This window comes from Aulonocara sp. 'chitande type north' Nkhata Bay, linkage group LG13 (assembly GCF_057382095.1).
Source record: "Aulonocara sp. 'chitande type north' Nkhata Bay isolate Kocher_YH1m ecotype deep benthic linkage group LG13, A_spYH_male_GT1.1, whole genome shotgun sequence".
NCBI classification, from domain to species: domain Eukaryota; kingdom Metazoa; phylum Chordata; class Actinopteri; order Cichliformes; family Cichlidae; genus Aulonocara; species Aulonocara sp. 'chitande type north' Nkhata Bay.
Window position 1 is genome coordinate 3,917,516 of NC_141356.1, and position 24,458 is coordinate 3,941,973.

A 24,458-nucleotide genomic window follows, 5' to 3' on the forward strand; every position below is an offset into this window, starting at 1 on the left:
TCAGAGCAACGCACAGGAAACCAAAATAATAACCAAAAAGGGGGCTTTTAAAAGTATCAAGCAAGCAAATAAATGAATAAATATGCTATCTTTTGAGTTCACTTTTCACCCCCTTAAAAAAACACTGTATGTAAACCAAAATGTTTAAATGCTGAGACAGATTTTTTAAAAATTTCATGACCTATGTAAAAGTATAATTTCAGACTACTTGTAAATGTTGGATATATACTACTCTGTTGAGTTGTTTTGTCATTTTTTCCCCCCACTGTGTTATAGTTTTTACATTTATGATAGAACAGCAACGCAGTAACACCTTGAGTGAAGTGGGTGGTTGAGTTATTGATTATCACTGAAGTAGCATAGATAGGAGTGAGCAGAGTAAGAAAGAAAAAAATAAACAGATCGTAATTTTCTTGCCGGGTATTAATGTATTTGTTTTATAAACAATAAGCACAACGAACAGTTACTGCAGCATTTACTGTGAGGTAAACGCTACTTCTGAGTGCCTAAAACAACGGACACACGGTGCATAAACCCCACTATGAACAAAGTCGTGACTAAAACAAAATTGGAGCAGACTTGATAATCAGTGAAACCGAACTGTAATAAAATAGTGTAATCAGAAACCTTTGAATTCTAAAAGACATTTGAATTTTAAATCATCAGCTTAAAAAGAAAAAAACAAGGACATCAATAGCCTCAGACAAGTTGAGTTCTGCCAAATTCTTTGGGTTTACAGTGCGGTTTTGGAGGCCCCTTTAATGCATTTGGCTCTTCACCTTGTGCCTGGTAGTCCTTTTCAGTAATCAGTCTTTCCCTTTGTTAGAAGACTGTAAATATCACAGCTTGTGTTTACTGAGCTTGCACTGCCTGACTGACTAGTGTGCCGTGTACGTATAAATGTTTGAGAACTTCTGAGACTGAGTTCTGCTTCGGTTGCTGCTGTGGCATCCCTCACAGCTCGCAATAACACTGCCACTGGTCAGTTTTTCATTTTTTTCTTTTTTTTTTAAATGTCATACAGTCAACAGTGTCAAAGACGTGAGCCACAGTGTTTCTGTTACTGTAATACAATGTAAATGTAGTGTTCTGAGAAAGACTAATGTGGTGTCAACTTGTGATTACAGCTCTCGTGTTAAAATATGGTAAAAAGAGACCAGTTTTAACCCGACTCTGGCACGACAGAGCTGAGCAATTTTTATGCAGAAACAGTGTGAATGTAGCTATATTCTTTATACGTTGCCGAAACTGTGCGAGAGATAGAGTGTGTGTGTGTGTGTGAGCGAGGGGAGAAAGTGTCAAAAGCATGCCATATTTAGGCCAGACTGGCACAGAGCGAAGACACCGACTAACTGTTGCTTTTCACACATCGTGCCGACTCTTTCTACCATCTGCCCTCCCTCTTTGTCTCACTGAGCGTCTGTATGTCGTTCTCCTTTCCTCTGTCGCTCCTTCCTAAACTGACGCTCTCTATCTGGCTGATAAAGTCTTGGCTATAACCTCCCACCACCTCCTTTCTTTCTCTTCTGTCCATTAAAAGAGCCTCAAGGTCTCAACAAGGCAGCAAATATATCTATTAAAAAAAAAACTGACGGCCATCATAGCTCTGTTAATGCACTCTCTGGCCTTAAAATGGTTCCTATTTGAATCTTTTCCCGACAGAAATGGTGTTATATCAGGAGTGAAAGGCATCGACTAAGTGCCAATATGTGTCAGAGGGCTGGTGGCTGCAAAAAGAAGAAAGAAAGACACTGGGAGAATTGTTCTCATGGTCTGCTGGTATATTTAGACTAGACAACCAGAGCACGGAACACAAACCACCGTGACTCACACACACAGCGGAGAGATTACAGACACACACATGTGCACAGACACAAATACACTCATTCATACACAAATCATGCTCAAATCAATCCCGTCGCAGACAGCCACGTTTCGCCTCAACGGCCTTTCGCATTTCTCACTACCCGTTTTCGTCAGGCCTGCAGCCAGATGTTCACGCACAGGTGAAAAAGAGGAAATGACCAGTATGAGTGATAATACTTGGTGGGGCAGGTGTCAGCAGTGGTCTGAAGGTGAAGTGCGGCTGAAGTTTAGAAGCTCACTGGTACATTCGGGTTCCTAAAGCAGCTTGGACTTTACATTATTTCCTTTCAGGCATGGTGCAGGGATACAGTTCAGACTGGCTTACCATAATTGGAGCTACAGATCCAATATATGGACGCAGTTACCATTTTACATATTTTAAATCATAATTTCCCCTCTAAAGCACCCCGTGTTATAAATTTATACTGTTAAATGCTCAAATTTAGCATCAGAGAAAATATTACTGATGACATCATCACAGAGTTATTTTCTCCAATTTGATGAAGCTCCTCCAGACACGCAGACGTAAAAATCAATTTATTATAAAATGTAAAATAATTGATCTTAGTGTTCTTAGGGACGGCACAAAATCAAATTCAGCTTTAGTTACAGCCGATCAACTGACCTCAGCGTTAGCCCACATCAGCTCACCACTGACACAACTGGCTCAGATTCGGCTTCTATTAAAACTGCACATCTGCAAGCTGCTTTGCAACCCAACTAAAGTGGTCCGAACTAAAATACAGTTCTGGTCCCAGTACCACTCTTCTCATTACTAATCCACACTAACTAGAAGCAGTTTGTTTAGATTTTCAACTCCATCTACTAATTAAAACCATGAGGTGAAGCTGGAAGCTTTTTGAAAACAAGTAAGAGGACGTTTATGAAGGTTTTTTTTTTAAGAAAAATGATTTTTCAGGAGCTAACTACGTTTTGACGTACTACCCAACTGCAGTCCATTTAGTGTTTGAGGCTCAAAAACACAAGCATATGGAAAGTGCAGATTTCACTGAAGACATCATAAACATTAGCCTGAATGGTTTTCTGTATTTGTCCGACCTTTGCTTAGTGCAGTTTTTTGTTACTTATCAGTCTGAATGTGGTATCTGTGATCGGGATGGGCTCTAACTCAAACTGTACTTACATTATGCTCCACTTACGGAACCTGAAGGTGTAGATTTGGCTCATTAGCACCAGCAGAGTGGAGCTCAGCACCAGTCTGACAGCAGCGGTTGAAAACATTAGCATTCCACATGCTAACAGCAAGCGCTCCTGTAACCGTGGCCGGAGACCGACGGCCAGCGGTTGGGGGGCCGTGTTGAGCTAATAAAGTCTGTTAATTTAATTGGGCATTGGGTCAGTATGTCTGTCAGTGTGTGTTTGTGTGTGTCTGTGTGTGTGTGTGGCTATAGCTGGCTAACCCCACCAGATGAGCCTTCACCCCAATCACAGCCCCCTTTTCTGCTGGCAGCCTGCCGTTCGACTTGGCAGACACACACTCGCGCGGGGTCTGGTGTGCATGTGTGTGTCTGTGACTGTGTGCGCACGCATGCATGTGCGCTTGAGCCCGTGTGCGATTGCACAAGGGAGAGAGGATTATAGATGTTGAACATACACACGCAAATGAGCACAGGGCCTGACTGGTCTGCATGGCGTGTGTGTGTGTGTATGTGTGTGTGTTGTAATAAAGCCAGCAATGTTTTACTGGCCCGCTGACACAGTGCATAAAAAGATCAGTGGGCCAAATCCATTAGTAGTATAATTGCATTACATGGTAAATATTCCTAAAAGGTCAATATCTCCATTTGAAACATCACCATCATCACAGAGGGCTGCAAACGAAACAGGAATTCTGGGATTTTACAGAAGCTCGGGCCACAAAATTACACTTCTAGGCATCTATTATGGAAAAGATTTGGCCGGCAGGGCCGATTTTCCACCTCAAAATGAGTGAGCGTCAGCTTGTGGCAGTCCAGATGATGATTGTTTAACATGTTGAGGATCTGAATTTGATTTTAATACTCCGAAATTCAAAATTTTATAACCAATATCGCCAGTGGCGCCCGGTCGCTTTTTACTCGGGGGATTTAATTGAAGTGATCTTGGACTGAAAATGAGCACGGGAAAGAGAGAGAGTGAAGGAGACAGAGAAACGACGGGAGTGTGGGCGAGCGCGAGACAGCAAGCGTGTGTGAGGAGCTGAGAGTGAAACTAACTTAATTTGGTGTTTATGTAAAGTAAGTCTGTGCATGTGGAGCGTATCACAGATCTATTTTCAATGACGACGAGGGATTAAGACGCTGTTTGGGGGCTGTATGCAAAATCTTTTCCTTTTTTTAACTACTCGGGAACTCACTGTATAGCTACATAATTTTCCACATGCATATGAATGAGATTAATGATAACAATGAACCAATGAATAACCATATCTAGTAGACAATTACAAGTGTCACAGCCCTTTTCTAATTTCCAGATATAACACCCTATGACATAAGAGTATGTGAAAGCGGGGGATGAGTGAAGTGATGTTGAGGAGACCCTGCAGAGTAATCACTCGCTCAAGCAGGAATTGAATGCATAGCCTCAGCTTGATAGTATTCTGTCCTGACCAACAGCAGCGAGCTGCCCTGTGCTACTATATGAAGCAGAGGCTCATGTTTGGATGGCAGGGGGACCATTGTTACACACTGTGACAGGCTTGTACTAATAAACTGCAAATTCATATTTGAGGACAAAAATAATGCGTGAACAAGGCTTCCTGAAGATACCTGCTAAGAAACGGCTATATTAAAGCAGCTGCTGGCTAAAAATTTGTACCCACACTATTATTTGGTGTAATTTCCACATGCTCGAAGGGCATTTCATACCAGAAAACATAAAACTAGAGTGTTTGCAGGTGCTACGCCATGAGAGACAAATGAGAAAGTATTTTTAGTTTTGTGAATAGGCACTTTATATTGTAAGATTAAATCCAACAGTATTAGAAAGAAGCCCCAACAATCAGATGACCCTCCTCCCCATGAGCAAGTGTTTGGCAATAGTGGGAAGGAAAAACTCCCCGTTAAAAGGAAGAAACCTCCAGCAGAACCAGGCTCAGAGAAGAAGAAACACTCAGTGCATCATGGAGAGCTCCAGGGTCACCTGATCCAACACTAATTACAAGCTTTTAAAAAAGGAAAGTTCTAAGTCTCATCTTGAAAGTAGAGCCTCTGTCTCTGAATCCAAACTGGGAGCTGGTTCCATAGAGAAGGGGCCTGAAAGTCTCCCATTGTACTTTTAAATACCTTATGTAAGTGAGCCAGCAGTCTGGGACGTGTCTTTAAGATAAGATGGGGCCTGATCGTTCAAGACCTTGTATGTGAGGAGAAGGATTTTAGATGAAATTCTGGAATTAACAGGAAGCCCCACAAACCATGTTTATTTTCACAGGCCCACTGTGTACTGATTCGAGCACAACGGGCTTGACTGACTGACTCGCCAACACTGTCTATTTTATTAAAACCAATATCTGACATAGTTGCATCATCGACTTCAGAAAGTGAGAAGGCAGATGGAGAAGAAAGCAGAAAAAAGAAAAAAGAAACAGGAACACAGAAACACACAGAGGCAACAAAAAAGACAACACATACTGCACGGTATGTTCACTCAAACACACACATAGCCTCCAGGCTATTGTCCTCCACATTTAGGTCACACCAAAACTAACAGCTTCTCACACACACACACACACACACACGTTCCCCAGGAGGTTCCCCTCACCTGCAAAGAGGCCAGTTTGGACACAGTGTCAAAGATTAAACCTGTGTTTTATCTCAGAGAAGGGGGCTGCCTGGGGGGGGGGGGGGGGGGGGGGGGGGGGGGGGGTGCGTGCATGTGTGTAGGTGTGTGTGTGTGCTTATGTGTGTTAACTCAGTCCCCGTTCACTAGAGGGCAGAGGGTCACTGGAGAATACACTTTTTCACTGACACACGCGCACACAGCTGCCCTTCTCTGTGTGCGCGGTCAAGTAGAAAGGTGGATCTGTGTCAGGTAGCAAGGGTATTTACTGTTACTGAGACAAGCAGGCCGAGAAAACACAAACACAGCAGGGGGAGAGAGTGAGGGCGAGTGGGGCGAGCGACTTAGAGGAAGACTGGAGGAAGAAGCAAAGGAGAAAGTGGAGAGGGAAGAGGACGGCTCGCGATGCTTCTCGAGCCTTTCAGGGGCAAAAAAACAGCGCAGTCGTGTGCAACATCAGAGACTTAAACAGGTGGAAACAAAGCACATCAGACTACTCTACACTGCACTTTAATAAGTACACATGTTAACGCCAAAAAACACACTCAAGCAGCAGATGTCTCACAGTGGTGGTGCAGGAGAAGCAGGTGGGAAAAAGTGTGAGCAAAGATCTGACACACTGCAGTTTTAGGGAGGAAAGCCGGGTTGGACGTCCTGGATGATGAAGCAGACTCTATCACAAATTAATTAGAGTGCGACCCAAAAACAGCACACAAAAAAACCCTGCACACACTCCTCACCGCTCTACCATGTGCACCGCTTTCCCATCCAAATCAGCTCTTATATATCAAGAAACCACGCTCTCTTAACCTCCATTAACAACTCTGTCTGCTTACCGCTACACTTAATTCACTCCTCTAATCTTTGCTGAGCCTTCATATAAACATTTTATTCTACTTCTGTTGCTCTTTGCGTGCTTTTGCAGCGTTTTTCTTTTTGCTGGTATTTTCTTAAGTTGCAATTCGTTTGATCTCTCAGGGCCACTGGAAATAAATCTGCTTTTATAGCATTGAGCTAAAATTATTAGTCAAGTAATAGATGGATGTTTGAGCACAAAAGCAACGTGCAACAAATGAAAATGTCCAAAAAGCATGTTGGGCCTAGCTTCTCAAACCGTTCTAGGTTGGTATAAAGTCAGATGAAACATTAAGTATTTCATTTTAACTTCATATGTCAATTCAATTCAATTTTATTTATACAGCGCAAAAACCACAACAACAGTCACCTCGAGGCACTTTATATTGTACGGTAGACCCTGCAATAGTACATACAGAGAAAAACCCAACAATCATATGACTCCCTATGAGCAAGCACTTTGGTGACAGTGGGAAGGAAAAACTCCATTTTAACAGGAAGAAACTGGCAGAACCAGGCTCAGGGAGGGGCGGGGCCATCTGCTGCAACCGGTTGGGGAGAGAGAAGGAAGACAGAGAGAACATTATAAATACAGAAAACAATCGGATGAACCAGCGCTGTAAATTCTCCTTCACTGCATCGTGAAATTAGCTGGACTTTCATGTCAATGGTGAAAGGCCTCTCAAAACAAGGCTGCCAACAAAAATCTTCCCTGACTGCTGGGTTTGTCTTATCTGTGCAGACTCACAAAAGCAGAGACTCAACTTGGGTCAAAAGTGGACAACAGAAAGGTGGTTAAAGAAAAGAAACTTATTTCATTTTCTGTTTATACATAAAAAAATAAGGTTGTATCCTGAACAAGCCCTGGAGACAAAAAAAAGAACTCTGCATCCCTGAAAGGCCTTTTTGTTTATCTCTCACTTTACTTATTTATTTATTATTTCTGCTTTCCTGCCATGCGGCCGGGGGAGAGAAGGACCACAGGTGCTCAGGTGAATCCGATGGACATCTGCAATTTATCATTCATACGCCACTGATGGCAGGCCGGGCCGAAATATGGCACGGTAAACACAAACCATAGATCATTCACGGACACAGATACACACAGACAGGCGCCGACGCACACAAACACACATCCGTGCGCATGCACGTACCTAAAATGCATCTTTGAAGACAGATGCTTTTATGCATTCACAGAGCTGGACACGGGTCACACTACAACATGTTTCTTGCAGCGTGGTGTTGATATCTTTTTCTTTCCATCGCCTTCCGCTTTATCTTTGTCCCTCTTTTGGGAGCGCTCGTCCCCCTCCTTCACTTCTATATCTCCTTGTTGATTTCTGGCAGGCCAGACACTTAAAAGCGTAGTCCCACCACCCTCCTATTAGTAAAATAGTAGTTTTGGCTTTCTAATTTGCTTTGTAACGTGTAAAGAGCAAGATTTTATTTCTCTTGAACAATTACTGCTTCCTTCTCTTTGGAAGTCAGAATACAATCCAACTGACTTCCGACCTTAGTTCCGTCTTTCCTTTTGTTTAGTCATGCATAAATAAAGAGATGATAGCATCCCACCCAGAAAAAAAATAGCTCCTATATAAACTTTCCTCCCTTAAATGCTCCCTGCCTCCAAACTTTTAATCCAGGCTTTAGAGGGATATATCACAGTGGGACATCACTGCTGGCCTGCATCTGCCAGAGTGAGCTTGGAGCTGATTTCTGTGTTTACATAAGATTAGAGCACAGGGAGAAAAGAAGGTGGCCGATATGGTAGCTCCAAGCCAAACAGCTCTCATTTCTAATGCAGCAAAAGCTGCCATAAACAGCCTGCAGGAGGGAGGGGGGCTGAGGAGTGATATAGCCAAAGGTAGGACCAGTGAGTAACACCACTTCCAAGCCCGAGGGTGTGTGTGTGTGTGTGTGTGTGTGTGTGTGTGTGTGTGTGTGTGTGTGTGTGTGTGTGGGCACGATGGCCTGCTTATTCTGGATTTGCAGCAGTGGTCACTGATCTTAGCCACACTTCCAACACGGCGATATTAAAAACCCATGAGAAAAGCCCCACTCAGGTGTTTTTGTCAAAATAGCATTTAAGGGTATAATTGGAAGGATTTAAGAAGTGTACTTTTTTTGTGAGAAAGAATTTACTTGTGATGGATTAAAGCTGAAAATTCCAATGTGCATCATTGGCAGGGAGGTGTATAGAGGTGGGGGTACTGTGACTGCAGCTCAGCCACCAATTCAAAAAGGCAACAAATTAAATGCTCACAAGAACAGACTTCTGCAACAACTCTTGAGAACCAAAGAAACAAAGCGGCTTTTCATAGCTGGGCACTTCCTCTCTTGGCAGTGTTTGCCAACAGAGGATGCTAATGCGTTTAATGTGTACAAGCTAAGATGTGGAGACACCTGAGGGGTGTACTACAAAATGAGATTAATGGCTTAGCAAACTATGTCAACCTTAAAGTCAGAGTTTCTGTGTCATGAAAGTGGCGCTCTTTTTACCTGACAAAATCAAAGGTGAACACATGGTCAGGAGCAGAATGTGGAAACTTTGCATCGCAATTCACCAGGTTAACAATTTTCTGCAACACTAATCTCTTATCTGAAACGGTTACTGTTCATTTTTTAATGTCCTTTATATATTTTTAATCACCATTTCATCATTACCATCTAATAAGTTCCCTGATTGGAGCAGGTGACTCTCATAGGGATCATTTTGTGTGGAAGAAGAGACACATGACCTGCTCCCTGTTATCTAAAAGGCCCAGTTTCAAGCTCTGTAACATGGTCAGGCTTTCTGTTTCAGTCTAAAACAGAAATCTTAACAGAGAAAGTTGATAAGCGCTGTTGTGATTTCTGTTATCTCTAACTGGGGTTTTAGGTTTTGGTTCACCCAACAAAGAGCTCAGAAAGCCTCAACAAACTGCTCCTTGGTTAGTTAGTAAAGTCTAGTCTAGTTTAGGTTAGTCTAGTTTTTAAGGTCAAGAAATAATGTATAGTGTGCCTGCAGGACAGCTTGCTGTAAAAGACGCTGCAGCATTCTCAGCATGTATTTCAGTATATGTGTAAAGTCATGGGGTCCAGTTTACAGCTGCACTGAAGGTAAGAGCACACATAGATTCCACATACCACCTGGCCTATCATATGTCGGACATGAAATCATACACACAGTATAGCTCCACCAACCAATGATAAATGACACAATCATGTGACAGCCCTGTCAGAAACATGACTCCATATCTATACAAAATAAAAATCATAAAGATTTCTTGGTCATGGCTTTTAAAACTCTCATGAGGACCAATGATTTGTGTCTCTCCAGACGTACATATTTACAGCAAGCATTTCACCAGAGCACGGCATCTTTCTACACAACTATGTGAGGTTGAGCTCCTGCACGCTCCTACATATCATACCTGTCGTGTATCAACCATGTTTCTCCAGCTGAACATGCAGCAAAGGAAAATTGCCTTTAAACATACAAACAGCCTTGCAGAATTCTGTGGATGTGTGAAAGAGGAGCAAATGATATAAGATATTAAGTTCTCTTTTTAATAACGCTTCATGAGGAACTTCTACACGTGCTTGACCTGCTGACTATAAAAAGCTTCTTTTCTTTATGTCAACAACCATTTTACAGTAACGCAACTCAGCTACTCCCGTCACCTCTGATCCTTGTTAGTGATGGGTTGAGGTGAACATGCCGTACTTTATTATACTGGCAGAAAAACACAGCAAAGCACATCCAAGTAGAGGGCAGAGTCTAGAAGAGTCAACATTCCTAACGCAGCCATTTTTAGAAGAAAAATCGACAGTATCAAACACCTGTCACCTGATCCCAAAAAAACAAGAGTGCTGCAAATATTCCCAGAGCAATACAGTAAGAAGAAGTAAAGAAGCACAGGATAAAGTAAATGCATCTTAAAACAAACAACAACCCCCATGACAGTTACAGCTAAAAGCTCTCCTCTTACTTCCTATATTGCAACCAGACAGCCAACTGACGTGAACGTGCCCTTAAGCAAGGCATCAAACCCACTGAACCTGCTGGGCAGCAGCAGCAGCAGTGTGAATTCACACACAGTGCGTAACCCTCCCTCCTTCCTGCTGATCCTCCTGACCCCGGCTGTTGCTGTAAATATCTGCGTGCTCCTGCACTGTCAACTCGCGCTCAGTTACACAAGCAACAGTTCCACGGAGGTTAAAACTGTATATTTTACTTCCTCCTGCTTTCCCTTTGCCTTGCCTGCATCTGTCCCATCTGTCTAACTCTATGCGCGGTTTTCCTTGTTTTCAGTCTTTCTGTCTCTTGAAGTGAAGGGCTCGGCAGGTCAGGGGCATTAGTGGAAATTCTGCTGTAAATTTCTCTGCCTGTTTGAACTTTTTTGTTGTTGTTGTTTTAATTGTTTTATTTTTTTTATTTTTTTTATTTTTCACTTTTCTGCTTTCCTTCTTTAACCCTGCATGGCACGGTTTCCATGCCAGCAAACCGGTCTGAACTAGTCCTGCTGAATTATGAGCGCACACGCATGTGTGTGTGTGTGTGTGTGTGTGTGTGTGTGTGTGTGTGTGTGTGTGTGTGTGTGTGTGTGTGTGTGTGTGTGTGTGTGTGTGTGTGTGACAGAGAGAGAGAGAGATACCAAAGGCTGTGTGTGCAGGTAGATAAAAATGAGAATGAGAGCTTACATTGAACACCAGGAGAGGGTTAATATGCAGAGCAGGAGCAAGGAAAGACGGTGTGTGTAATCACGTGTGCGTGTGCATGTGAAGCCCCCCCCCCAGCACACACACACACACACACACAGCCTTATGACACCAGTCTCATCAAACAGTTGGACGTCGGCCAAGTTCATCTGTTAATGGACAGTCGCCACCAGGACCCAGTCTTCTCTACCTCGCTCCCCTGCGTCTTTCTCTCTCTTTTTCTCCCCCTCACATCCCCTGTCCCCCTAGGGCGTTCTACCCCTATGCCCTCTCCTCCTCATAGCCCCCATGTTTCTGTCTTTCTGCCCCCTCACACCCATTCCCTCCCCTCATTTCTCTCAACACCTCTCCCAGCATTGCAGATTGGGGCCTGCGTTTCCCTCGAACAGCAAAGATAAACAGTGTGTGTGTGTGTTTGTGTGTCCCTTTGTCTTGTCTGTCTGTCGGCAGACGGCGCTCGGGGTGTGTTGCATGTACACACAGACACACACGCACGCACACACACCTATGCAGTGGAGAGTACCTTTGAACAGACGGTTTTCAACAAGCTAGAAACCAAAAAAATAAGGACGGAAATTACACAAAGGCCAAAAGACGAGTTAGCTTCCATTAATTTAAAGGAGACAGACTGTACCTGTGTGTCTGAGTGTGTGTGTGTGTGTGTGTGTGTGTGTGTGTGTGTGTGTGTGTGTGTGTGTGTGAGAGAGAGAGATCAGCAGTGTCAGCTACAGTCCTGAGCGTGTTGAAACACATCTGTATTCCTGTGGAAAACTGCAGCACGGGAGAAGAAAAAGTGAAGAAAAAAGGGTGAAGACTGACAAAGAAAGTGAAAAGCAGGGAGAGTAGTTCATCAAAAGCAGGTGAAAACGTTTAAAACACATGAATTTTTTGCAGGGGCAGGAGCTCAAGGAACTACTTTCACACCTCTTCATTTTTTTTTTTTACATTTAGAAAGACGTCTTCATTTTTAAGCCCACTTTATTTTTATTTGGCGGAGGTGAGCATTAGCAAGTGTTAAGTGCAGCTGATGTGACGCCCGACGTAATTTGGAGGGCAATTTTGTCATCACAGCGGAAGTTAAATGATTGTGTGATTCTGCTGCAGGCTGGGAAATCTTAAGGACTCTCGAAGATTTTTATGATTTAAAAAACGTTCCCACCTTCACAGGAGAAAAAAAGAAATGAGTTACTTTTTGTTCTTCTTTACGTCCACCTTAAAACTTTGTGTTCTTAAACAGTTTTATTAAACATCTGGACAATAATGACTGCCACTGCACTGGAAAGTGTTTGGAAAGCAGCGACTGTTTCCACACTGACCACACACACACACACACACAGCAAACAAGTGTACTGCTAAACACCCGCGCACACCGAGACAAAAAAAAAAGTCTAAGAACTAGATTTTAATGGTTCTTTATCTGTTTTTTGGGGGGGATAAATTATCCATTAGATTTCATCATATCTTGCTGGGGCAATTACATCAAGAAAATGATAGCGGGCACAGGATCAATTATGCATGCCCTTGGCCAAAGACCAAGCATCGGGCAGAAGGAGAGGGCATGTATACACACACACACACATGAAGAAGAGGAGGATCTCATAGATGTGGCCCATCAGTTCATCTTACTGCCTAAAAAGTTCATACGCTTAATAATTTAGCTGTGTTCTGGATACAGTTTCCCAGCTGAATATTAACAACTTTGAAGTGAGTAACAGCAGCCAGAGGTATATATATATAGTGTGTGTGTGTGTGTGTGTGTGTGTGTGTGTGTGTGTGTGTGTGTGTGTGTGTGTGTGTGTGTGTGTGTGTGTGTGTGTGTATTTGCAACGGGCTAAAAGAGACCTCAGGAAACAGGCCTCGTGAGTCCTACCAGAGACAACCCCTCGAAACACACACACAAACACACACCTTCCACTCGACTGCGTCCATTACACCACCGTTTGTAACATTGCTCATTTCTGGGCAATTAAGAATTCCTTTTCATCGCTATGTAGGTTCACATATCTCCCTCACAGCACTTGTACACAAACTGGGAAGACATGAGGAAAACGAGGTGTGTTTGTGTGTGAGGCTGAGAGAGAGGCTAAAAAGATGAGAGGAGGAAAAGCAACAAAGGGAAGCGGAGAAGAAAACATGAAGCTTAGCGCCCTCGCGTTAGTTCTTCTTGGTTGCTGTTCTCACTTTCTTAATTGTCCAGCCTCGTTATTTGATTTAAAAAAAATGGCTTTATTTCATCGACTTTCCCCCCCTTTTGTCTTCCTCTCACAGGAGCCTTTTTCAGAATGAGTTTCTTTTTGAAGGCGTGCGTACAGGTGCTTGCATTTTGTGTGTGCACGTTTTTCTGCTGAGTGCAGAACAATGGAATTCATTTTCTTTCCGTCTCTTTTTTTTTAAAGAGTTTTCACCGATGTTTACAGAGAAACTCACTTAGCAAGACGAATCGCTGTCTCCAAAATGGCAGCCTTAGATGGAGCTGGGGAGGGACGAGGAGAGAGAGAGAGAGAAAAGAGAGGTATCTGACATCTGTTTGTTCAAGGAGAAACAGAAAGCAGTAAGAAGGGGAGGGCGCTAAAAATGAATAGGCTGACAGAACGAGAGAGCGAAAGAGAGATGAGCATTGAGAAATCATTTTACCATGTCAGGACCGACACGTACAGGAGCGAGCCAGATGGTTTGCATTGGGTGTGCTTTGTAAATTTGTGTGTGTGTGTGTGTGTGTGTGTGTGTGTGTGTGTGTGTGTGTGTGTGTGTGTGTGTGTGTGTGTGTGTGTGTGTGTGAGAGACGAGCAGTGTAATGAGGGAACAGACGAGACATCATGTAAATTAAATATGTCCAATCTCTGGCTCGCCTCTCAATCTTCACACAGTAAAAAAAAATGTTACTTTCATTTATATCAGCCTAACAAACACACCCAGCTCACACAAACACACACCCACATATCTCGAAAGCAAGGCACGAATGAGAACATACACACGCACACACAAACACCCGTTGACATGCCAGCTCTGACAAGCGTGGCTGATGTGCGCCACGAATGTGCATGGTAATAGGCCAATCAAAAATGCAAAACAATTGGCAATTACTGTGAGGACCTAATGGTCATTAGAATTTACAACTAGGTAATGAACTAAAGTCTGCCCACTGCATGCATATTCATAAAGCCATTTGAGCTTTGAAGATTAAAGTAGTGCTTAAAATTCAAATGAGCCTCCGCAAATTATCAGGAAAAGTCAGTGCCGCCGCCGCCGCCGCCGCTGCTGCTGCTGGTCCTGGGTGTGTTGGTGACAGCGATGGGGGAGTTCCCCATATGTGCTGTTTGTGCGTTTATGTGTGTGATTTTTTTTAAAGTATTATTAAGCGGCGTGTTCCTCAGCATCTCAAGATGGAACAAGAAAAATTACAGGTTTGTTTGTTACCTGACATATCACATGAAAATAATTTTCTGTGGCAATGTGATGGTTTTTTTAACTCATGAATGGAAATATTCAATTACAGGTTTTTAAACGATACCAAATGCATCTGAAATGTATTACAATTCTTTTTTTGTAATTCCACACCAACAGCCATGTTTTTCTTCTTTCAAATAATCAATATTAAAAGAGCAAATACTGCCAGAAACCGTGGGATCAGGTGTTTTCCTGGATTATGATCCAACAACGCTGTCTTATACAGAACTATTACGTAATGTAAAGGATTCAGAAACGTAGCCAAAATTCGACTATATGCCACGATACCATTTAGTTGAGGACAGCAACTACTGGAACTGTTGAGCGTAACAATATGCCATTTGGTTTTTAACAACTCAGTGGTTCTGGAAAAAGAAGAAGAAGAAAAGATGATACACAGTTCTGCTACTTGTTAGCACTGTCGCTCATGAGAAGAATCATCAAACCTGATAACAATATAATTTTTCCAGAATTTTGCCATTCGTGGATAAAGAGTCAAATCTGTTTCAGAATTTGTGACAAAGCATTTTAGGAGTAAGTTTTTATTATCTTTTATTAATTGTTCATCAATACCGATCAATAAAATAGCTGTTTGGTTTGTAAAATGTTAGAAATTAGCAAAAAAAAAAACACATCTCTCACATTATTTTTGCCTACAAGAATTCACATTTGCGGCTGAAAATGCTGATCAGCATGTCTGGTTACTATGATACTGGCTTTGCAAACTAGAAGAGCGAGGCTCATACCTGCTGGAAGTGGATGAGGGAGCGTTTCGGGCTTCTTGTATTTCTGGTGATTTTAGACTGCAGGAGTCAGGCAGTTTAAGGTTGTCTACTCTGTTGCCGAGAGTCAAACGTGTTAAACAAAAAATGGAACGACATGCGTTATCCTACTTTGAAGAGGACTTTATTTGGCACTACGAAATGCTTTCAATTTGCTGACGAAGGACAGAAAGTGGAGGGGAAAAGGTGGCGGGAATGACAGAAAGAAACAGACTGATGCACGTAATGCCAAAATAAAAGATTAGACCCACTCATACAGAGCTGTGCGTGTACAGTAAACACACACACAGTCATAGGGTGTGTGGTGTGTGTGCACGGCCCTCTGCTGCAGTTGTAGTAGCAGTTCAGCCAAGCGGGGAACATAAAACCAGAGCGAGGAGCCAGGCTCCTCCACACATATGCACACACACACACACACATGCATTGTCAGCTCTGGCACACTTCACAAAGGGATGTCCTGCATCCACACTGCCAGTTCACACACACACTTGTGCCACAGTCATGCAGGCCTGTTGTAATGACAGGTACATCTGCATGTACATGTGAATATATGCATGCGTGTGTACGTGTATCTGTGTGTGTGGTGTTTAGAGCCAGGCTGTAATCCAGTGGCCTATATAAATAAGCTTTGTAGTGTATAAACAGTTTTATGAACAGCCCTTCAACTGGCTTCAACATAATAAGAGAGCTGCGTTACATGTGCACCCCCCGAGCAGACCGAGCCGAGTGCATGTGGAATAAACACACACACACACACACAGAGCGAGCAGCGAGTGAGCCAAAAACAGCAGCTTTCCCTCTCACCACGAAGAAGTAAATGCAGCATGGATGTCGAATCATTCGCATAAACACAAAGAGCCAGATCAATAAACAATCCTCCATCACAGAGCGCGTACAGTAGTGGGCTTTGACGTCACGGACGTCGCGGACACGCTGTCACCGCTGTAAATACAGCAAACTGCTTTTTCTTTTCTCATCACGCCTGCCGCTGTCATTGTTTTGGAACGGGGTTTTGCCGGCCATGATCATCTGGAGGTGGTGGGGGACGGGGTCTTTTTGTTTCAACTGATCTGTCGCTGTGTTTGGCCGACGTCGCTGCGGCAGAGTGTCTGCGCCGCACTTCCCAGGGATCAGCTGTCAGTCAAAGTGTGTGGGCAGCGTGACGTCTTTCCCTCTGATTTTTCTTCTTTTTTTCACCCTTTGATGTTGTTGTTGTCTCTTGGTGGCGGTGGTGATTGCTGTCCATGCCCTGTTCTTTTTATATTTAGTCCAAACCCACTGCACATATAAAACTCATCACTTCCTGTGGAAGCAGGGTTTTTTGTCCCAGGAAGACTCAGCAGACAATGCTGTAAATAAAAAACGGCTCTTGTATCCATTTTAAATCATTTCCCACAGAGCTGACAAAGCTGATTTGCACTGTAAAAAATAAACAAAAAAAAAGAGGCTTCCATGTTTTGATCTTCCCATTGCACCTTATGTAATTTCCCACTTCATAGACAGTTCATGCTCTTCTTCTGATTAATTCAAGTCAATTCAATTCACAACAGCAGGTACTTTCTACCCCCCTAACATTCACGAGGTCACCAGCAACCTGTTCAGGCCTAGGTTCAGGTTCACGTCCAGCCTTTTGTATAATATCAGACATACTCAAAAGGAAATCGTACAAGAGAAGTAGCATGAAATACCTGTTTTGCATGAAGCTGAGATGCATTTTATCCCTGACCCTAAACAAGTGGTTCACCTGGCGGATGTGAAGAGGTTAATTAAAGTAAAAACTAGGCGACATCAGAGCGAGATTCCCAATGATCCCTGTGAGCAAGCACCTGACAAAAGTATGAAAGAAAGAACGCCACATTAAGGATTCTATTGTGTGATTTTAATCTATTTGTTATTAATATAATGAGCACTTTTTATTCTACATTGATTATGCCATGATCCGTGTGCAGAGGCATACTCAGCACATGTGCACACGCTCTCTACTCGTCTACTTACTCCAAAACCACCGTAAATGTAAACAGTGTAACATGTGCAAATTGAAACGGACGCTTCCTGCCCAACCGGGCGATGATTTGGAGGAAAAGGCTCCAGCTACTTTTGCAAAATGTTTTGCATAAATAGTAGAAGCCAGCACGCCTTTGCAACAATAATACATCTGCTTTGCATTTCATTGAAACGCTGCCATCTTCTAAGAAGCACTATAACAAAGTGAATCTGACGGTGACAAAGAAGCTCAACAGATCAAAGGTCACAGCAGCCGAGGTCAGCCTAATATGCGTCCAGTGTTTCAAAGAGTCTTTGCTGGAATGTCACTTTACTTTCCTTTGTTAGTCCTACTTCAGTCAAGAAATCAGCTGTTTAATGTCCCCTAGGGGAGTCACAAGTAACCCGGCTGATGTTTCTGTGATGTCATCAGGGTTACCTCACGAGTCAGCCTCACAAACCGCAGCAACCGGGTTTGAAGGATGAGGGGAAATTCTTCTAGAAGCAACTCTCGCTGCAAGGGCCCCCCCTCTTTTCTAGGATTACGTAGATTTACTGTCATTTCAGTCGTCTGAAGGACTCACAAACTGCACGTGTACAATCAGCAGTCAGATCTGATAAAGACTGCTTGGAAGGTTTGCCCAAAATAAACCTTTAAAAAAGTTCTACTTCTCCTACCATCTTGGAACTCTCCACTACATATAATGTGCATGACGTAGAGGCAGCGAGGGTTACAAACATCAGGACACATCGTGCTTTTGCTGTGTCACCATCCAGCTTTGCAGAAGTTCAAGATAACTAGAGTGGCTCTCTAAATGAAAATGCAGGCTACGTTTTTGTTCAGCGCTGTGACTTATGTAAAAAAACTATGAGCATTATAAAACAGGATAAAGGGCGAATCAACAGGCTTGTCTTTGTTTTATTGCTACTCTTTAACACTCAGCACCAAAAGGCTTTTTTTTCCTTTGCTGTTGTCCATATGCAGAGCTTCAGTTACTTAATCATGAATTTTTTTTGTGAGCATCAAATAGAAAACATTAAGGCCTCTCTGAAGGATTATGAACTTTTCCCACTCATCTCAGTGTGCAGCATGCTCTACCCTGCTGCTGATGTTTCCTCGCACACACCGGCAGCGTTTGCGTTCGGCAGGCTTCCTTCAAGACAAAAGCCACATTCCCACTGTTCAAACGCTGCACTCGAGGCCGCTAAACAAAACGCAGTGAAGGGAAAGAATGAAAGAAAGATGGACATAAACAGAGGGAGGGGGCAGCAACAATAGATTAGTGATGGCAGCCAGCGTGTGAAATCTCTTTGTAGGCTCGCTGGGATGCGCCACAGCACAACACACATGGCCGCACACGCACACACATACACCGAACGTACTGTAATTGATTCAGTATCAATTGGCTGTCTTGGATTTGCATTGACTGCTAATGTTGCAGCGAGATCAAGAGAGAACGAAAGAAAAAGATAGAGAGACACCAGAGCCAAAACAGAAAAAAAAGAGAGGACGAGGACAGACGTGAGATGGAGAGCGAGCGATCTGACACCAAGCCAGGCAATGAATGGGTGTTAAAAATGCACTAATGTGTATTGAGGTGGGCAGCATTAGCCGGTGATGATAAGCTAATTGCTAATCAGTAGATCATAGACTAACATGTTACGAGGCTTTGAGCCAGGATGGCTCCTCAGTGGGTTGACTAGCATGAAGAGCTGCATTTGCCTTTTTTTTTTTTTTTTTTTGGAAGGAAGGAAGGAAGGAAGGAAGGGAAAAAAATGGGAATGATAAATTTGTCTCAAGAAATGTAGCGATTTATCATCATGTCCAAGCGGCGATAATATCTGGGTTAATGAGCTAATATTGATAAGCTAATTCAGCTTATCAGCCAATAATTCTCAGTGAAATCACTGGTCAGTAAAGACGAGCAATTCTCCGCACTGGCCGTGTATCAATTTGAGCTCATTAACACAAATATTAGGACTGGTTTTCAGCCCTTTGTGCTAATTACGAGAAATCAACTGACAAATCAGGACAGCGCGGGGAAAAAATGCATTAGCCGTCGAAGTAATCCACGAAGAATTGATGCTAAAATTTCAATTTTCAAGCCTCTTTTTTTTTTTTCAATTTGAGTAAAAGGAGCAAAGATGAAGACGCAGCCATTCACACGCAAATACACACACGCACACACGCACACACGCGGAAGCCCCACTCTTTTGAGACATTAGCGATGCTGTTTCTGAATGAGGGATGCCTCAGGGATTATAATCAGAATTTTCATCTCAGTCAGGGATTAATAGAATAAATGGGCAAGAGAAAGAGAGAGAGAGAGCACTAAATGTGTGTGTGTGTGTGTGTGTGTGTGTGTGTGTGTGTGTGTGTGTGTGTGTGTGTGTGTGTGTGTGTGTGTGTGGGTGGGCGTTTACGCTGGCTTTTTTGCATCACCGATCGGCATTTTGCCTGTACAGTCCTCACTCTCTCTCACACACACACACACACACACACGCACACAGGTGTGTGTCAGCTCTACTCGGTCGGGGCTGTTTGATATGTAAATAGCAGCGTTCCGGCACAAGTCGGACGCTTTGTGTTCCTCTGAGCCTCACAGCCACTCTGTGCTTCTCTGACCACAGACATATTTTACAACAAGCAGTCGGAGCATCATTATATACATGAGAAGATACATGCAGGAAAAAGTATACAGCGATTAAAAAAAGGGAGGAGGGGGTGCTGTAAAATAATTCCTCCAATGTGAGATGAAAAATATTTGGTTGTTTCTAAAAGAAAGCAGATGGAGACGGAGCAACAACAACAAAAAAGGGGGGAAGGGAAGGAAACATGAAGATGGTATGGTCCTATTTTATCTGATTTAAATGAACAGAGTAATAATGAGGCAAAAACTAAACCCCAGTAGAAATTCTGTTAGACTGAAAATACTGAGATTAATGACAAAACATGTGTCTACAAGTGTGTAGATTTTTTTAATGGCATTAATTGCATTTCTGTTTTAAGGCCTATCTGTGGGAGCAGAGGCCTCATACACAGCAAGGAGGAAGCAGAAGCCCTCACCTTGCTTTGCTTGTGTGTGTGTGTGTCATTGTTTTTGGATGGCAATAATCTCGGCTGAAATTCCAGCAGATTATTACTTTTTCTTTCACATATTTACTCCACCGTGACAGTTTGAGGTCAATTACGATGAAAGCTATGGGTTTGGTCGGGATGGGAGGGATAAGAGAAAGAGAAAGAGGAGGAGGAGGAGGAGGAGGAGGGAAACGCTGGCTTTGATTATCGGCTATCAGACTGAATGTGTTGCGCAAATTCAGCATGTGAGGTTTGTGCTGGTGTGGATCCAGCGGCTGGGAGAAAAGAAAAGAAGAGAAGGGAAGGGGGGGAAAGGAGAGCGGACAGGGTGTAAATAAAGCAGACGGACAGTTTAAAGGCTGGGGTTTTCCTTTTCCAGACGAAAATTCCCAACATTTAATAATAATGCTCGGCCGGTCTCCCGTCCACCTCGACATCGACATCAGACAAGATATATAACGCTGCCTTCTGAGCGTACAGCTGTTCCTACCAAGACGTTCCCACACACAACGCTATTGAAGCCACCAGACGCCGGTATTATGATGTAAATCGCTCTAATAACCCAGTTTAACTGGTGAGCGTCTGAGTGTGTGTGGGAGTGGGAGTGTGTGTATGGGGGGAGTGTGCAATCAAACATGCAGACGCTACAGAAAGTGAAAAAAAAGTCTTTCTAGAGCCGTAGAGACAAAGGTCAAAGGTCAAACCCATCCCGTTTCCTCGCCTCCACTGTAAATTTTGAGCTGGTGGTTTCGATCACGTTTGCTTCCTCAAACGCTGAAGCGGAAAAAACAAACTGCAACATTTAGGATTCCCGAGTTACGTTCAAGCGACAAAGTGTGCTGCGTTTCAACGCGAATGCGTTTCCGCTGCTCCGTGTCATCTCTCTCTCTCTCTGTAACAGCTAATTTAGTACAGGCAGCCCGCCACTAAAAACTACTGCTAATTAAAATGCACGAGAAAAGAAAGAAAGAAAGAAATGGCGCCGCAACAAATAATTAGTGGCGTTAAGACGCTTTAAATAAACGACTTTCCCTCCATGAGCAAAACTTTTTTTTCTCCCCCCCTCCCTCGCTCTGCTCGCCTCTCATTTGATTCCTGGGAAAAGGAAGAGAGGCGGAGCGGCTAAAGTGGAGGAAAAATAGCCAGTTTTACCTATGAAGTCTGGCACGGAGGTAAACTCAGAGAAGAAGAAGAATGAAAGCTGATGGAGAGCTGGGCTGCATTTAGTCGGGTAAGATGTGGCGGTGGGAAAGAGGGGGGTGAAAACCACACCAAGAGCAGGACACATCTGCTAGGGCCACATGAGAGGGAAAAACACACACACGCACACACACATTTCATGCACACAGATTCTCTGCACCCAAACTCAAAAAGAGGCCGCAGCTACTCCCCAGACTCAAAGTCACACACAAACACACAACTAATGCTGACCAGTGGCACCACAAAGTCAAGGTCACCCTTAGCTCTTTGCAACTGGCCTGTGGGATTCAGTCACTGTGGCCAAGCTGGGCAAACTGGGAAAACACTCACATTCCATAACACACAGACACACACACTGGAATTTTAGGGGAACTGTAGAAGGGGTGCACACACGCTTTTTGTTGATAAAAACACACACATGTAAAAAAAAATTTAAAAGAAAAGAAAGAAGAGAAAGACGCCCTAAATCAAACCACAGGGCGTCAACACTGGTGAACCCTCGCCACACCTGTGTTGTTTGTCTCACAAAGCCCCCCCCCACACACACACACACACACAAACACCTCACACGCTCCACCCCCTTCTAACCACTAACAGCCAATCAGATTTCTGTCACGTGTGTGTGTGTGTCTCAAAAAAAAAACCCCAAACAAACAAAAAAGCTTCCTTGGACATAAAATGTGAAATAATGAAAGCAAGAGCTCAGGCTGCAGAAAGCACACACATCCGCTCATCTGCAGCAGTGAGCGCATCCAAAACACTGAGGAAATAATCTCGACAGTGAGCGCGTTAGAACACCTACGGGTGACATTTCTGACTGTGTCTTGGTCACTTTCTGGCTTCTGTCTGATCTGAATGGTTTGTTCACACTTAAGCTGATACTGAGGGGTCCTCTGGGGATATGATCTTGCCACATGGTGGCTGTGCTTGTATCCAGAAAGAGGTGATGTGTGTTGGTTGGTGTGAAAGCAGTTCTGGTTACCTGGGAGGGGCTCCTGTTTGGGGCAAATGCCCCGGGGTGATGAGAACCGGTCATCATCTTCGTCTGCCAGTGTGGCCTGGACACCCACTTCCAGCCTCCGGCTGCGCAGGGAGCCCATTGCAGGCGAAGGAGTGAGGGCCAAGCCAGGGGAGGGTGAGGGGGGCTTGTCCAGCCCCCTGCCCACAGTGAGGCAGGGCGGACCGTGGCATCGCTTCCTCTTGTGCTCAATGAAGAGCAAGATGTCCGCCAGGGGGAAAGTGGCCTGGCACTGGCCGCAGGTCAGCAGGTCCTGCTCCAGAGACGGGTGAGCGTCATGACCCAGCCGGGCCAGCCGGCCCACGTTCGAGCCCGGGTGGTGCCCGTTGAGGCTGCCACTCTCCTCCGAGTTCTCCGAGCAGCGCTCCGACAGCTCCTCCGACGAGACAACAGCCGTGGAGAGGGGCTCAGCTGCTGGCGAGTCAGAGGGGAAGAGGGAGAGAAGAAGACAGGGGTGGGAGGAAAGAGGGAAATTAGAAGGCGATGCTTACTCAGAACAGAAAAGCAAAAACCACATGTTTATATTTTCCTTTTCTCTCTCTCCTGTAATTCGAACCTATTAATACAGTTGTTTTTTTGTTTTTGTGAGAATTGATGACAAGGAAGAATCCACAAAACCTCTCTCAGTGTGGATCACAGTTAGAGAGACACAAAGCTAAATAAAAGGTCGGCATGCGGCACGCACAATAAGGGGGGTGAGAAAATGTGCCTTGTAATGATAGAAAAGCATGTAATACAGGGAAAATGATTACAACGCGAGCCGGTGTGGATCACAACAATAAATGGTGGGAAATTCTATCCTGAAAAGCTGCAAAGCTCCAATCAGATTGCTCCAAGATAACAATTTGGTAGCCAATGAGAGCTTAGAAAATGATGCTTAAACACAGTATTCACCGAAAGAAAAAGAAAATAAAAAAAACTAAAGATGTGGACGAGTTTGACTTGCCTAACCTTGTTTGTAGAGGGTTTGATCCTGTAATCAGCAGAAGGGAAAACTGTCACAAACATGTCCAACATATGTGCCGGGGAAAGGGAAGAGAGGGCAGGCTGCACGAAGAGAGTGCGTCTGTGTGTGTGTGTGTGTGTGTGTGTGTGCACGCGTGCCCGTGTGTGTGCATGTATGCGTGTGGGCGAAATAAAACTCTTCCCTCAATCCTCGGCCTCGATTACATGTGGCTGACTTATAGTTCTTAGATACCAGGCTCTTGTACAGCGGGAAAATCGCCCCAAAATGAGCCGTTCAACCCGATTCCTCACCCCTCCGAGGCCGGATTAACTCCTCGCTGCTTTTTTTTTTTAAGAAGCCTTTTGTGGAGGCCAGACTCGTCCTGCAGCAGGAGGGAGAGGAGCGGCGCAGTCGGCCGAATTAGGGAGGCGAAACGGGAGAACATAATTCACCGTCCCTCTTTTAAAGAAAATCTTCCAGTCCAAGGTGAAGAGTGTGACTCTGCACTAGCCGCCTGATGCGTGTTGACCTTCTTTACTCAGCCGCCAATTTCACATTTTAATGAACTTAAGACCACAGAGAATCAAAAAATAGATTTTAATTTTCACTGTCTGGCTGATTGGTACAGATTTTGTCTGATAACAGGGATAGGTTAGAGCTCCTGCGTGTGTGTGTGTGTGTGTGTGTGGGGGGGGGGGGGGGGGGTGTCTAAACGTGGACTACATCCCCTCAAGGAAATATCATCAGAATGCCGCAACCCTGCGCGACATCTGTGCGCAAACTGGGACATGAAGATAACATGGT

General features: G+C 44.0%; 1 protein-coding gene across 2 annotated transcripts in view; it reads right to left on the reverse strand.

Moving 5' to 3' along the window:
• Positions 1-24,458, reverse strand: part of bcl11aa (BCL11 transcription factor A a) — a 53,354-nt gene that overhangs the window by 25,794 nt on the left and 3,102 nt on the right. Inside the window, exon 2 of one of the 2 annotated variants that reach the window (XM_086258298.1) lies at positions 22,673-23,119. In XM_086258298.1, the coding sequence (XP_086114424.1) occupies positions 22,673-23,119 (447 nt within the window). Of the gene's footprint in view, positions 1-22,672; positions 23,123-24,458 lie in introns of both variants that reach the window. The other variant, XM_086258297.1, reaches the window with a different exon arrangement.